Source organism: Chrysemys picta, chromosome 2, assembly GCF_011386835.1.
Source record: "Chrysemys picta bellii isolate R12L10 chromosome 2, ASM1138683v2, whole genome shotgun sequence".
In the NCBI taxonomy this organism is placed as follows: Eukaryota; Metazoa; Chordata; order Testudines; family Emydidae; genus Chrysemys; species Chrysemys picta.
This window is the reverse complement of record NC_088792.1, coordinates 90,724,929-90,740,336: the sequence shown is the minus strand read 5'-3', so window position 1 is coordinate 90,740,336 and position 15,408 is coordinate 90,724,929. Positions and strand designations below refer to the sequence as shown.

Here is a 15,408-nt window from a genome sequence, read left to right as displayed (position 1 = left end):
TAATTTCCTGGTGTAGACCAGGCCTAAATCAGTTTAAAGCCTATTCAGTGCAACATGAATGTAAAGAAGACCAAGGTTTGTTTTGCATCTTTTCCCACTGTGCACACACACTAACAGATCAGGGCCTAAAATGGAAACAACAAAAAACAAAAAACAAAAAACAAACAAACAAACAAAACCCAACCCCAAAACAACACACACAGATTCAAAGAAACTCATGTTTAATACATCTCACAAATCCTGGTTGTTTCACAATATATCAACCTATAGACAGAGCTCATCCTTTAGCTCAAGTGGGAGAGGCCTGCATTTCCGCAGTGTAAGGTTTGGGGTTAACAAAATAGTTTTAAAATAGTAGATAAAACACTGATACCTCTTTTAGTCAATAAACATCAACCAACCAAAAAATACTCTGAAACAAATCAGCCTTAAAAAGTAAAAGGAGAAGTGCCAGGGACTACATGAATCCCACTATGGACTTTGCTATTCCTCTCAGTTTTACATGGAAGGGGCTCAAATCCTATGGTGATAGCTGACAGTATAAAACCTTAAAATAACTAGAAATGAAATATAGAATAGAGAAGGGACAAGACTGGGGATCGATCTAATGGGAGCAACTGGCGAATATAGCAGTCAGGCAAACTCAACAAAAATAAAAGGACTGCTTTTATATTGTACAGTCATATACTCCCCACTTAAGGCTCTTTGGTACTGAAAAACTGTGTGACATTCTTGGTTATAACTTGTATCACCAGAGTTATTAGGAGATAATGCAATAGTATTAATGCTTATTACTGTGTAATTGTTTCCACTGGAGTTTGCATATTGTCTACCGTGGAATTATTGTAAAATGACATGATTATTTCAAGGTAGCCATGTGACTATAAGCCTGATCTTACTTCTAGTGCAGTGTGTGCCTTAGTACTCATGTCATTAGTGCAGTCACTACAATGCAAGAAAAATGCCATTATCCTCTGTCATAATAGGCTTTTAAGAATCCAGTAATGCCATTCCCAGGTCTCACCAAGCTGTGAAAGAGGAAGAGGGTTGTCTACTACAGTTGGAGTCAGAGAATCTTCATCCAGGTGAGTCCATGATGCTTTGGCAAATAACAGGATATCCCTCTTGTTCATTTCAAAGGTACTGCTGGTCTCATGACAGTAAGACTCTGAAGCCATCACAGGGAGCAAGTTTGTGAGCTAAGAAAACAGATACAAAGAAAATCATGTTTAATACATTTAACAAATCCAGGCTGTTTTACACTATAGCAACCTATAGACAGAGCTCATCCTTTAGCTCAAGTGGGAGAGGCCTGCATTTCAGCAGTGAATTTAAGGCACTGGACTAGAATTCAGGATACCTGGGTTCAATGCCTGATTCTACCATAGACTTCCTGTATGAACTTGGGCAAGTCACTTCACCTCTCTGCGTCTCAGCTCCCTGTCTGTAATGTGGATATGTTTGAATTGGAAGGTTTTTGGGGCAGGGACTGTTTCTTACTATGTGTTTGTACAGTGTCCTGTACAATGTGTCCCTGGTCTCAGATAGTCCTGTAGGGTGCTACTGTAATACAAATTTAAAATATCTTTGCAATGGGCATTGCAGGCACATCTTACTCTCTACCAAGCTTAGCATGGTTCAGCTGTTAACCTTCCACATTTCAGTCCAGCAAATCACCTATTAAGTCTGCAGTAAAAAAAAAAAACAAGCAGTCCTGACTCAACCTTCCAAATGCTGCCGTTCAATCTGCCCACAGCGCTCCAATGCAGCAACATTCTAACAAAGATCACTGTAGTCATGAATCACATTTTCAACAAGATTGTTTTTTCACTGTGTGTGTGAGATGACAGATGGAGGCCAGACTGCATCAAAAATTTTAAGAGAGGAGAGAGGATTAAGCCCCATAAGAGCAGCTTTTAAAAGCTTTTTTTATCATAAGAGACAGAGAGAAAAGGAGAGGAAGGGGAACATTGGTTAGGTTGTCTCTCTCATTTTTTAAATTAATCTGGAGATTTTTTTTCTTTGTCAATGACAAAACTGGCTTGAGAAAGGCACAGTTTAGCAGGCATTGGGAAAGTCTCCCCTCCTCGCTTTGCTAAGGCACTTCATATCCACGGTCTCCCCCAGGAAATCCAATCTCTTCTCGTGCAGAGAATCTGCCCAGCAAGTGGCATAGCAGCCAACAGTGGGGCAGTTTAGTGACGCTTATAGTTTCAAAGTCTAAAGATCCCTTTCAAAGTTTGTTCTGTTAGAACTACACATAATAACCCTGGAACTGAATGTAACTGAAAAGGCAGGAGCCTACCCAGCAAAGTGTCGGTAACTAGGGTGTAAAAAAATCCCTCTGTTGTCTGTCTTTTGTGGATGCTTTCAAGGTAAATGAACTGGGATTCTTAACATCCTTTGAAACCACTTTTTTTTTGTTGGCTGAAGCTCATTCATGGAATATTGGCTTATATGGCCTGGTCTACCCATAGAGTTCTTTCCTTTCTAAGGTGACCTGGGCGCTTCCGAAAGAACTAGAGAGTGAAGTCCTCTATTTATGCAGAGAACAGACCTAGTACAGACAGTGCCAGCGTGAGCTTCCCCATGCTGTGCTGCCAGTGTGCTCCTACCTTTTCTTGGAGGGAGTCTAGTCCATTCAGACTCCTTTTGTCCAGATTATGGCAGGCAACGGAGAGGGACGTAGTGTGGGGGAAGGGAATGGAGAGAGGGAAGAAGAGAACAAAGGAAGCATTTCTTCCACACACTCACACCTTGTGCACAGTCCCAGTCCTGGCACTCTGTGAGAGGGTACAGCGTGACCTCCCTCTCTCTCTACTTGGAAACATAGCAGTGTCCGGGGGGGGATACATGTGAGGTCTTCTCTATGTGAGCAGTTTTGGCCAACACATTGCAAGGAGACAAGGGTGAAGGACAGAGCTATGTATGCCTTTCCATCTCTGCTTACCTGCTAGGCAGGGGAAGAGGCAGAGGCAGAGGCAGAGAAGAGGGCATGGAGTGCCCCCTTAGCCCTATGCCTACAGGCCCAACCTCCATAGAGGATGTGCCAGCTTATAAGGCAGGGAGATCTAACTTCTCCTTACACTCATGCAAGGCTACACAGCCTGCCTCGCTATTGAGCCCATAGTGAAGATATGGGACTACAGGAACTACTGCCTGCAAGGAAGTGGAATCTTATGCTTATCAGGAAAAAAAATACTGTGAAAAATGCTTGGAAAGTAGGACACACAAAGGATGCAAATCCACACCTTTTACAATGTGGAGAGGAGATCTCCTTTTTCTCACCATTTTCAGCAGAAACAGAAGGTGAGATGCTGTGACACGGAATGTCTGAGGACGAAGGACAAACATTCAGATGTAGCTTAGTTTAATGTGTCTATTTTCAAGTTTTGTATCTGGGGGCCTGATTCTCCTGCACCTTGTGTTGTCCTTTTTACCTGGGCAAAATGGGTGTAAAATACTACCAAATCCAAACTGGAGTGTATTGTACCCATTTCCCCCTGGTGTAAATGACTACACAAGGTGCAGGGCAATAGAGAATCAAGCCTTACATCTGGAGATGTATATAGGTAACTCCCATTAGCCTTAATTATTTTTAGCAACATTAACTTCTTTTCCATGGATAGTGAGTCATAGAGTCATAGAATATCAGGGTTGGAAGGGACCTCAGGAGGTCATCTAGTCCAACCCGTTGCTCAAAGCAGGACCAATCCCCAGACAGATTTTTACCCCAGTTCTCTAAATGGCCCTCTCAAGGATTGAACTCACAACTCAAGAGCTCCTTTTGATTTCATATTAATTATAAGACATAATAATTAATCTGATAAGATACATCTTTTCAGACAAGAGTGTCCTCTTGATCACAGTTTGGGTGCCAGAGCCACTCATCATCTGTGTGTTTTAATTTAATTGATCTCCAGAAGTAAATTTAGCTCTGCAAATCTGTCGAAGAAATGAATGACTGGCTAGTTTCCATGTTCTGTGTATTTTGTTCATTTGATAAACACATTGGGAACATCTTGGAGGCTCTATTCACAAGGAAGGCAACAAGGTAGAAGTTAAAGACTCTTGTGAATGAGCTATGTACACAGGTTCTTAACTACACAAAGTAAATAAATAAACAAATAAATACATCTGAAATAAGATGTAGACAATTTATGGCAAGTTTTCAGAATGATCAGTCTCACTTAAAGTTGCCAGCACTTAGCAACCCCATTCTCCTTGCCACTGAAATATTTAAATGATTATTTCACAAAAACAAGTTACTCTGGAATTCCTTTCATCACACCACATTCATCATGGTGTGCGATACGTACACGTTAACAAACATTTAAAGGAATTAGATAAATACTTGCCAGGTATGAAAACTAGAAATTAGTTGACAAATAGAAACTAATTATTAATGTAAAGATCTCCAAATGGAAAAGTAATGTGCCGGAAGGGTCAGTCTCTGGAATGGATATCATTTAATGTTTTTATTAACCATCCAGAGAAAGGATAGAATTCAACAATCATCAAATCAACTGATAACAGTAAAATGGAGAGGTTTGCATAAAACACAGGAGGACACAAACAAATTACAGGACAAGAGAAACTCAGTGGCTTGTACATAATGAAAATCAGTACTGATAAATGTAAAGCTAAGCTCCTAGGAAAGTGACATACATCACACAGATACAGATTAGAAAACAGCAGCAAGTCATAGACGCTCCAGTTCAGCTAAGCACTTAAGGACAGGCTTAACTTTAAACACATTAGTAATTCCATCTCCATTCAGCAAAGCACTCGAGCATGTTCTTGGGGCCAGAATGATTTATGTATTATAAGAGCAAACTAAGCCTACTGTTGCAATCCAACACCATTGTGGAAAAAGCCAATGCTATTTTCAGACATATGTGTTGGGATCGCACAACAAGTTATGTATATCCTGGGATGTGTAAGTGGAATACTATATATAGTTCTAAACTGATCACCTGCATTTAGGAAGGATTAAAAAAAAAAGAAAAACCCACACACAAAGATGGCCTTTGCTATTATTACTTTGAACGTATTTGTAGAATAGAATCACGGTCATCATCCTGAGTCTTCTCTCTTCTCTATATACCAATATATAGCTCCATCAGGTGAATGGAGCACAATATACATAACCTAGTAAAAAAAGAAAGAAGACACAGGATGCACAACGTCAGGAGTAGAAGGGGAGCGACATAGGTTGTAGCATGCACTTTCCTCTACCAAAGCCCTGCCAGCTCCAGGGAGGTGAGCACCAGCAGTGACCAGTCCCAGGAGGGTGGGGGTAAAAAAAGATTTCTTGCACCCTCTTTCCCCTCCCACCCCAGGCACCTGTGCAGAACTGGTCACAATCTAGCCCTAGAGACGGGATCACACTGGAATCTCAAATTCAAGCCTCCCTCTGCCAAATTTGAATTGGAAGAGGGGTTCAGCTTCAAATTTCTGGATTTGAACCCACGATTACAGTTTTGGTTCATATCTAAAACTGGCAGGGATTCATTTTCTGGAAACTGTTCCCTGTTTGGAGGTGGACCAAGATGGTGGAAATCTTGTGACAACAGCCAATCTACATACACAGTGGAACAATTTTAGAAGGAGAGGCTAAGGGAGCCCAACATCAGAATATCCCTGAGGGGTGGCAGATCCTTGTTCCAATCCATTCTCTCCCTCTGGCAGAAGGGGTATTTGAATCTGGGATCTCCCACATCCCATGTGAGTACCCTAACCACTGGGCTAAAAGTTATGAGGGACGACTCCTCCTTGTTTCCCCCAACCTCCAGGCCATTTTGTGTACGCTTGCCTTCAGGGGCCTGATCCAGTAGGTGAGCTCACAGCACAGTGATCAGGTCTGTCCCACAAGTGAGTTAGGCATAGGAACACCTATCTTCTCCCAGTTTGTGCATCACTCTGGGATTTAGGTGTCTGGATACCTGGTGTGGTCTGCAGTGCACACGCTCAGAGGCAGAAAAGTAGGTGTCTAAGGACTGTTTACTACAAAAATTTAGGCTCAGTGATTTTAGATGCCTACAAGATTCAGGGGCAGCTGAGCAGGGGCTATGAGATTCCCAGTGGGGGGGCCTGATTCTGTGGTTTAGGCACCTAAAGCGGCAGTTAGATATGTCTTTTTGTGAACCTAGCCCTCTGTGCCTCGATTTCCCCATGTATACTAAACTATTTTACAGAGACATTGTGAGGCTAATTAATTGTTTCTTAAGCATATTGCAATCCCTATGTGATGCTGGTGTAGAAGTTTAAAATATATACTGGGGACTAAAATAATAATAATATGAAATAATTCCATGGTATGAAATAGAAAACTTTTTAAAAAATACAGCAGTTACTCAAAATGGAAAAAAAGTTCAAATAATGCCTTATTTTTATTATGATTTTGTAGATAAAAATCTGCTGTGAATTACAGGTCACAGTGAAGTCAATGGCAAAACTTCCATTGACTTCAGTAGGGCCAGGATTTCACTCCTGTTCTTATTAAAGTAGAAGTACTAGTGCAATGTAAGACAATTAATGCGGCTCTTTGTGAATGAATTCTGTGACGGAAGCTGAATCATATCATAATGTTAAATTTTAATCATAATGATTTAGCTCTTAATTGAGAAAACGAAGCATAGCAGATGATAAGAACCCTCACTCCCCAAAATTTTCCATTTGAAACACAATGTAAAACTGTACAGAGAGAAATAGTTGAATTTTAAACCTCTTTAATATTGTCACAAAAGGGAAAGTTTGAAAATTTAGCACAGAGCTCATCACTCATGAAACTTGATACAACCTGTTAACTAGAACAACTTATACAAAAGCAACAACCTCAAAGGTCTAGCAGTTCATTCCATTTGACCAGATTCTATTGCCTTCATTAATAACATTTCTTGGTCAAACAAGTACAAGCTACAAGGCTGGGAAAAAGCTAAAGAAATCAAGGCTACAGTTCTTTTAACTGGAACATAAACCAGAAAAATAAAAACAAAACAGCATTTTTTCCATTACATTGGAAGAACAGAAGGCATTTTGTAGTATAATAAAAACAGTTAGCTGCGATCTAACCTGTATTGCTTGCTCCAGCTGTTAATAAAATGGAATTGGTGTCTGGGTGCATCTACATCTGTGCTGTGCTACTCCCTCAAAGACTGAAAAACCAAGATACAGGAACTTGTGCTCATGGGTCGGCTCTCCAGCCCCCATTAAACTAAAAAAACAAAACAAACAAACAAACAAAAAAACCAACATGAAGGGCCAAGAAAGGCTGTTTGCCAACAAGTGGTGTTTGAGTTGACAGTTAAGATGGATGATTGTTTGCTTATCCTCCCTGCCAAAGGAATGTAGGAACAATGTCTAGTCTAGGTTCTAATGATGAGAAGACTTAAAAAAAAAAATCACAGAGTGAAGGGGGGTGTGAGAGAGAACTGAGACAAATAAAAAAAGTAGAAACTGCTTTATTTGCCTTTATTTTTAAGAAATGTATTCCTGTCTCTTTAACACAGTGTGACCCTTTGGCATATGCACAAGGGGAAGGATTACACTTTACTAAGGAAGTAATGCAAACTTGTCTTCATTTGGTTACCATGGATATGGTTCTCTTTGATACAAACCCTCCCATTTGCATTGCAAACAATCACAAGCAATGAAGGACACAGAACTTGATATTCAGGATGCAGAGCACCTGAACCTCCGTGTAAAAGCTCACAAGTAAAAAAAGCCAGACCTGTAGACCTGCATTGGTACTTAGAATACAAAAGTTGAAATAAAGGATTTAGGTTTCAGATTCTTAAGTAATGGGTACATTCGATCGTGCTTGAGACTCTATAACCAGCAAATGACATTTCTACTGATATCTAGTTTTGAATTGTAGTTTCAGGTTGTTTTTTTCCCCCAATTTAGTAGCTACTTGGCACCAAGGTTATATAAATCATTTGATAGTTTCAAAGTACTAGATTTCTATCAATACTGGAATGGAAATGAAAGTGGCAAAGTTGTATTTTTATTATTGTTATTTGTTATTGGTATTAACATCATGCCTAGGAGCCCTAGAGATAGACCAAGACCCCAGTGTGCAAGATGCTGTGCGAGCTAAAAGAATAAATGCAAAATCCCTTAAACAGAGCTACAGGGATCCAATCTGAATGCATAGTAGCAAATAGCAAAGTGAAAAACTGTGTCATTTGCCCCAAAAAGGAATGGCACATAATTGATTACTAGTAATTCTGTTTATTAACTAAAATGTAGCCATCATTATAGTCATTAAGTCCAGCACATCATTTTTATTCCATGTGATACCAGATACAAATGGTCCAATCCTGCTCCCATTGATGTAAATAGCCAAATTCCGATAGATTTCAGCCGGAGCAGAACTGGGTCCCAAATTTGTCAGTCCATGTCAGTTATTACAAGAACCTATTAAGGGTTTCTCATTTCAAAGGATCTGATACAGTTTAAAAAGGAACTTTATAAAGACATTTGGCTAAAAATGCTGTTTAATCACTTGGGGTTGGATCGTGCCGTCTTTGCACTGGGAACACAGCAGTCAGATCACCCCAAAGGAAGAAGAAAGTGAGGGGGCCGCCTTGAGTTCCCCAATGTATAGGGGAGCACACAAACTGTTGCATCACTAATAGCTGCAGCATGATCTCCTTTGCGTGGCCAGCCAGCTTTGCCAATGTAGGTAGGGTGACCAGATGTCCTGATTTTATAGGGACAGTCCCGATTTTTGGGTCTTTTTCTTATATAGGCTCCTATTACCCCCCCCCCCCCCACACCCCCGTCCTGATTTTTCACACTTGCTGTCTGGTCACCTAAATGTAGGTGGAGCAAGGAGGGCAGAGCCATGGCTGCCTAATCTCCACCCCTTCCCTGCACCATTTGAGGTACTGTCTTCCCCCAGAGGAGTAAATTAGGGCTGCAATTCTGCCCAAGCCTTACATATGCCATGCAAGGCAGAGGAGGCACCTTCCTTCCTCCCTCCCTCTCAGATACACCATTGGAGCCACAGAAGAGCTGTGCAGAATCTAGCCTTGGGAAAAGAACAGCTGATTCAGAATGTAAAGCAAGACTATATCACAATTATTTACTCCTGAGGGCATTCTGCACCAAAAAGTTAAAAATTCTGCACCAAAAAAAAAAAAAAAAATTCTGTGCACAATATTTTAAAATTCTGCAAATTTTATTTGTCAAATAAATGTGGAGGCTCCAGCATGGCATTGGGGAGCACAGGCCACTGACTGCACAGAGGTTGGAGATCACTGTGCAGCTCTCCCCTGGCACACGGACTCAGCGGTGAGGCTGCACCCAACCCTGACACAATACAAGGACTGGGCCTGTCCCAGAAACACCCCAGAGCCCTGCCCCTCTATGCCAGATGCACCAAATGTGGGCAGGCAGGCTCATCAAGGCAGGGTCCAAGTGTGGGGGGATCCAGGTGTGAATTGAGAGGGTTCTGTGTGAGGCAATCTGGGTGTGGGCAGCTCAGTGGGGGATCTGGGTATGGGGGGGATCTGGATGAACAGGGGCTCATTCAGGGGTTCTGGGTGCAATGGTAATGGGACTCTGCAGGGGGGTCCAGGCGAAGGCGGTTGGGGCTCAGCTAGGGGGTTCTGGGTATCGGGGGATAGAGCTCAGCAGGGGGGTCTGGGTGTGGGGGGGTCCAGATGAGGGAGTGGGGCTTAGTGGGGTGGGGATCCAGGTGCAGCTGGTTGGGACTTGGGGGGGGGGAATCTGGGTGGCTCATCAGGGTAGTCCAGGTGCATGGGGAATGGGGCTCAAGGATAAGTACTGAGTGTGAGGGCATGAGGCTCGGTGTGAGGGTCTGTGTATGAGTGGTCTGGATGCACGGGGTTGGGTGGATGGGGGAGCAGCTCCCTGCAGAGGGATCCCTCCCCCTGCAGCTGAGGAGTTATGGATGCAGGAAGCTTCCTGAAGTTGGGGAAGAAATCTGGGGGTGGGTCTGAACTGGCCCCAGATGTCGTGCAGGGGAAGAGGAAGTCCCTTCCTCCCCAGCCCAGCTGGGACTAGCAGCTGAGCCCAGCGCAGGATAAGAGTCATCAGCCAGGTCTTCCCCAGTCCCGTTCCCTGCCCCACAGTGATTTACCTCTCCGCCTGCTGCCCTGGGCACCCGAAACATACTGCTGGGGAAGGTCGCGTGACTGCTATTGTGGCTTCCCTTTGTTTCCCCATCAGAAAGTCATTTTTCTGTGGGGAAGCAAAGAAATCTGCAGGGGACAAATTCTGTGCATGCGCAGTGGCGCAGAATTCCTCCCAGGAATAACAATTTAGGACAGATAAGGAGGACTGTTGTGTACATGTGAAACTCCTGGGGAGATTCAGGGAGGTAAAATATAATTACCAGACTTGGAAATTGACCAGGACACGAGGCATAGACATCCAGACTTGAATAAAATGTGTCATTGGATCTTCAGTGAGCAGAAGAGGTCAGGATTCCAGTTTGATGAATATGCCAAGAGAGAATAGGACCCCTAATTCCATGCTAGGACATTAATTCCATACTGACTTGGGGTAGAGTGCCACTTACTGTATGGTCTGTCTGGGAAACTTAGCCCTCAAACACACAGTCCCCAGTACCACAACTGAATCCAGATCACCACTATCTGCAACAACTGAGTTTTCTCATCCAGCCCAGCAGGTCTACTGAGATTTGACATGGAAAAAGCTAGAAAGGGGAGAGGAGAGAATTGCTTGGTATATAAAGAGTGGGTCTGATTCTCCGCTCACAGGAACCAGTTTTACACTAGTGTAGCTCCAGTGACTTCTGGGGATTTGCTCTCTGTTTATATTGGTACAAGTGAGAGGAGAATCAGACCCAATATGTTTCTTCCGCCTCCCCATCCAGATACGTTTTGCTTTTCATTTTCTTCTAAACCTGGGAGCTGGCACCATGCCTAGCCCAGCATGTGTTTTTAAAACTATATTTGCAGAAAGCTAAAGTCAACTGCTATTGTATTACTGAGAAAATACAGCAAGAAAATAAGGAGCAGGAAGCTCTGCGAAAGGGTTGGGGTTTTATTGTTTGTTTTTTAGCTGACCTCTTACTTTACATTGTGGGCCCAGTTCTCAGATGTGAGCATCTACCTGGTTGCTGAAACATTCACTTTAGGGCCTGATCCAGTGAGGTGTTGAATGTCCCTCATGCGATGCTGAGTGCCATTTTCAAGAGGTGCTTGGCACCTTACAGGACCAAGACTTTCAGATACCCCAGTGCCAATTTTAGGCACCTCCCATGGCCTTAGTGATAACTTCCCCTCAGTAGGACTTTCCCTCTGCCAGGCCCTTAGATGAGCACACTGTGTGCAGAAGAATGGGCCCAAAGACCCTTCCTCCATCCTTGTGTGGCCTGAGTAAAGCACAATTAGACACTGCATTCAGGGTAGTTACTCTGTTGCTATTCTTCCAAGGCACACAGCACTGCAAAGAGGACATGGCCCTCCTTTCCCTTCACACTGGCCCATAAATCGGGACAAGACAGCAGAGGAAGGCAGGCTGGACTCTATAAAGGGGTACAGCAGCAGGACAAGAGCTCCCCCTGCCTACGAAGGAGTTCCCTATTGCACAATGCTTCCCCATTCTCCCCCAATGCAGTGCAGCAGAGCTTCCACCCCCAATGCACAGCTAGGTCTAGCAGGCATGTCTAGTCCAGTGTTTTTAGCATTCCAGGTATTCCCTCTAGCAAGGACAGGGAAGTATAGTAAATACTGAGGTAAACTTTTCAATATAGCGCAGGCAAAATTGGCAAGTGTTGACTGTTGTCTGCAAAGGCAGAACCTGGCCCTCTAACATAGGTGCTTGAAAATTTATTGGGCTCATACTTTCAACTTTTCAGTTCCATTACTCCTGTCCCACAAGCAGAGTCCTTTCCTTCCTCCCCATTTTCCATTGCTATGCAATTAATTTTGAAATGCTCCTGCAGGCATTTTTTTTTAAATGGCAAATTTACCAGATGGTAGCACAAACTTTTAAAACTCTAGTAGCATGGCAAATTAGTTAAATGAAATAGTCATTCTGAGTGAATAATCCATTGAGAGAGGTGTTACCCCAGCACCTCTGAAATAACTTTCGTCTAGATCCTCCACCCAATAGATCAGTTCCCTGTGTGTATTCAGAGATATATCCACTTACTTGTGAGAGAAAAAAAATGTTTGGTTCTTTTTAATTCTGTTAGTCCTGCAGAGGCATCACTTCTATGGGAAAGGCTGTATTCTATCAGAGGGGTAGCTGTGTTAGTCTGGATCTGTAAAAAGCGACAAAGAGTCCTGTGGCACCATATAGACTAACAGAAGTATTGGAGCATAAGCTTTAATATTTAATATTAAATATTAATATTACAGCTTATGCTCCAATACTTCTGTTAGTCTATAAGGTGCCACAGGACTCTTTGTCACTGTATTCCAGTCTCTCTGAAATCAACGCACTTGCTAAATTCTACATGCAGAGAGCCATGTTCCCAACTGGTATAAATCACTGTAGTTTCATTGACTTCATTGGAGCTAAACACATTTATACCAGCTGAAGATTTGGCCTGTTATTTTTATTTTTAGTGCTGCCAGAGTCAGAAAGAACCCAATTTGACTCTCAAAGCCCAAGCTAAATTCACAGAACTGAAAAATAAAATTTAATCCAGTAATTACGGTGAGATAAACGTAGAACCCTGCAATGTCATTTTTATAGGGCTGCTTTTCAAAGTAGAACTTAATTTTAAAATATTTTTGCACTCATTAATATTTATAATAATAAAGTTTTGGAAAGTATTCTATTTCCTTGCCAAGTCTATTCCCACTGCCCCATTGCATGCAAACACTGGCTTATATCTCCAGTACAAAAATCAGCATTGGCTATGTGAATATAACTATTTTTGATTGGTGTCCAAAATGAATAAGGCAGGAAATGTACGCTCAGTTTCTGCCATCCTTACTCATACTGGGCCTGATTCTGATCTTACTCATGCACCCCAGTCCACAAGCAGCTCCACTGGCTTCAATAAGAGTATGTGGAACAAGATAGCCTTATCTGAATTCTGATACTTTTCAGTCTAAGCAAGGCTATCTGAATAAGGATAGAATTATTCAGTCCTTGGACTAATCCCCTACTCCATGTGAGTAAGAGTGGCAGAATCAGATGTTAAATACTACAGTTATGTGGTAGATTTGTTCTCGTGAATATTTAACGAGCACCTTCCCTCTTCCCCCTCAGGAGTCAAACTTCTGCTCATCTTACACATGCAAAAGTCCTTTTGAGTTTAAGTGAGGAAGTAGATAGGATTTTTCCCTAAATCATTCCCAGTTTATCTGAGAGACTACAGGCCTGATCCAAAGCCTATTGAAGTCAGTGGAAAGCTGCCCGTTGCTGTACATTTCACTGCATCAGGCCCCACATGTGCTAATGACTCTATAGAACTCTGCTGTCTGTGAATTTATATTGCAAATTCTTAGGGCAAGGGTTTTATTCTGTTTTGATATGTATAGTCTAATCAACTTTGCTTACATCTTCCATATTATGGGCATCCCTCACTCAGTCAAATGTCCATTGATGTCAGTGAGAATTTGCTTGAGTGAGGACTGAATGGAAACTGAGAAAAAATAGTACAATAGACAGGTTTGATTTAGGATTTGACCTGCTATATAAAAAAGGAATAATGCATTGCTGGAGAGTCAAAAAATCTGTGTGCTTGATTACTAGCACCAGGAGTTAATCACTAGGCGACGCAGTTTTCTCAGTCAAAGAGATCTGAGATAGAAACAACAATAAACAATTTCCAATAGACACAACTAATTGACAGCATGTGAGATCACTAGTGAGTCAGTCTTTCCCATCACTAGTGAGTTGGTTGCACCATTAGATGCATAACACACTTTAGTGTACAAAGGATTTGGTCTTTCAAAAAGTATTTTCCTTGGCATCACCCTCAGGGCCGGCTCCAGCATTTCTGCCGCCCTAAGCAAAAAAAAAAAAAAAAGCTGCGATCGCCGGCGGCAATTGGAAAAAAAAAAAAAGCCGCGATCGGCGGCAGCCGTTCAGCGGCAGGTCCTTCGCTCCTAGAGGGAGTGAGGGACCTGCCGCCCGCGAATTGCCGCGGGTGCCGCCCCTCTCCCTTGGCCGCCCCAAGCACCTGCTTGTTAAGCTGGTGCCTGGAGCCGGCCCTGATCACCTTTCTGCCAGCTGTGGGATATCTATAATATATTTGTAAGACAAACATGGCTTTAATAAAGGTTAGGGGAAAGTAGTAAAACATTACTGCGAGGCTCACTCATTTTTATAGTCCTACACCAGAAGGTTATAATAGTTAAATAATATATATACAGAGAGAGAGAGTGAGAAATAGCCTTACCTATGGAAGTATGAAATCCAGAAACCACTTTCTAAAGCTCATCCAGAAGCAGAAAACTAACAGATAAAGCTCTCCAGTAGAATTTCCCATTTTAGCTCAACAGCTTTCACGCTTTAAAAATCCTTGACACAGCTTTAACAGTTCCTAATGGAAGAAAGGAGAAAGGACAAATATTTGCCTAATCTATGTTGACATTTTCATATCCCCACCCATTCATTCTAAAGAGAAACCTGTTTTTCAGATACACCTTATCTGCTCCTACTGTCACACAAGTGTTCTCAGGAAGGGATGGTGTGTTCAGTGAGCTGACTAAACTGTTCAACATGCAAACTGGAGAGGGGAAGAAAAAAAAAACCGTTGTGACCTATCAATCCCTGTTCATAATTGTCTTGGGCAGGGGGACAGATTAAAAACAAGGAGGAATAAAGGAGGAGGTGTGCCCAGAGGCTGACTTGTGTGAGTGTGTTCTCTCAGGTGATGATGACAAGATTTTGTATAAAAGCACTGGAATAAAGGAAGGAAAAAGTAAAAATTGGTTTTGCAGATTTTTAAAAATGCATTCTTATATCCAGCTAGACTCTGGTAGTATCTTCCAGTGAATCTACCTCTTGGCCTTTTGGCTAAGATCAAATATAGTAGCCCTTTATTATCCAATACATCCTCTGACTGGGTCTATCCTGCACGTGTGGGAGGGGGAGCAGTTTAGTACACCTTTTCCACCTGTAATTTCAGTTACACTATAATCATTTATGTAGCATGTGATTATTATAAAGTACAAGAGAGCACATATTTTATATCCCCAGACAAAGCGGTGTCAAGATGGAGTTAAGTTTGATGCCATTATCAATAGTTTAGGGTAAAATACAATTACAGGGATGTTGCAATTATCTTTCCCCTCTTTTCCTCTCCCTCCAACCACAAAAATATCCAGAGTTAAGATTAAACTTTAAAGAAACCCAGACATATTGAGCAATGGCATGGTTAGCATTTCCATTAACACTGCCCTCTTATGACACCATGCAATAACCATATGGTTACTATTCAGACAT

General features: G+C 42.2%; 1 protein-coding gene across 6 annotated transcripts in view; it reads right to left on the bottom strand.

The window, feature by feature from the left end:
• The window catches only part of ITPRID1 (ITPR interacting domain containing 1), a 79,801-nt gene extending 65,302 nt beyond the window's left edge, over positions 1–14,499 (bottom strand). Inside the window, exons 1-3 of one of the 6 annotated variants that reach the window (XM_065583729.1) lie at positions 14,360–14,498; positions 3,252–3,333; positions 1,025–1,199 (exon numbers count right to left, since the gene is read on the bottom strand). In XM_065583729.1, coding sequence (XP_065439801.1) covers positions 1,025–1,178 — 154 coding nt within the window. In that variant the 5' untranslated portion in view covers positions 1,179–1,199; positions 3,252–3,333; positions 14,360–14,498. Of the gene's footprint in view, positions 1–1,024; positions 1,200–3,251; positions 3,334–7,074; positions 7,214–14,359 lie in introns of those variants that run through there. The other 5 variants (XM_065583727.1, XM_005302717.4, XM_065583726.1 and 2 more) reach the window with 5 other exon arrangements.
• Positions 14,500–15,408: the final 909 nt, after the last annotated feature.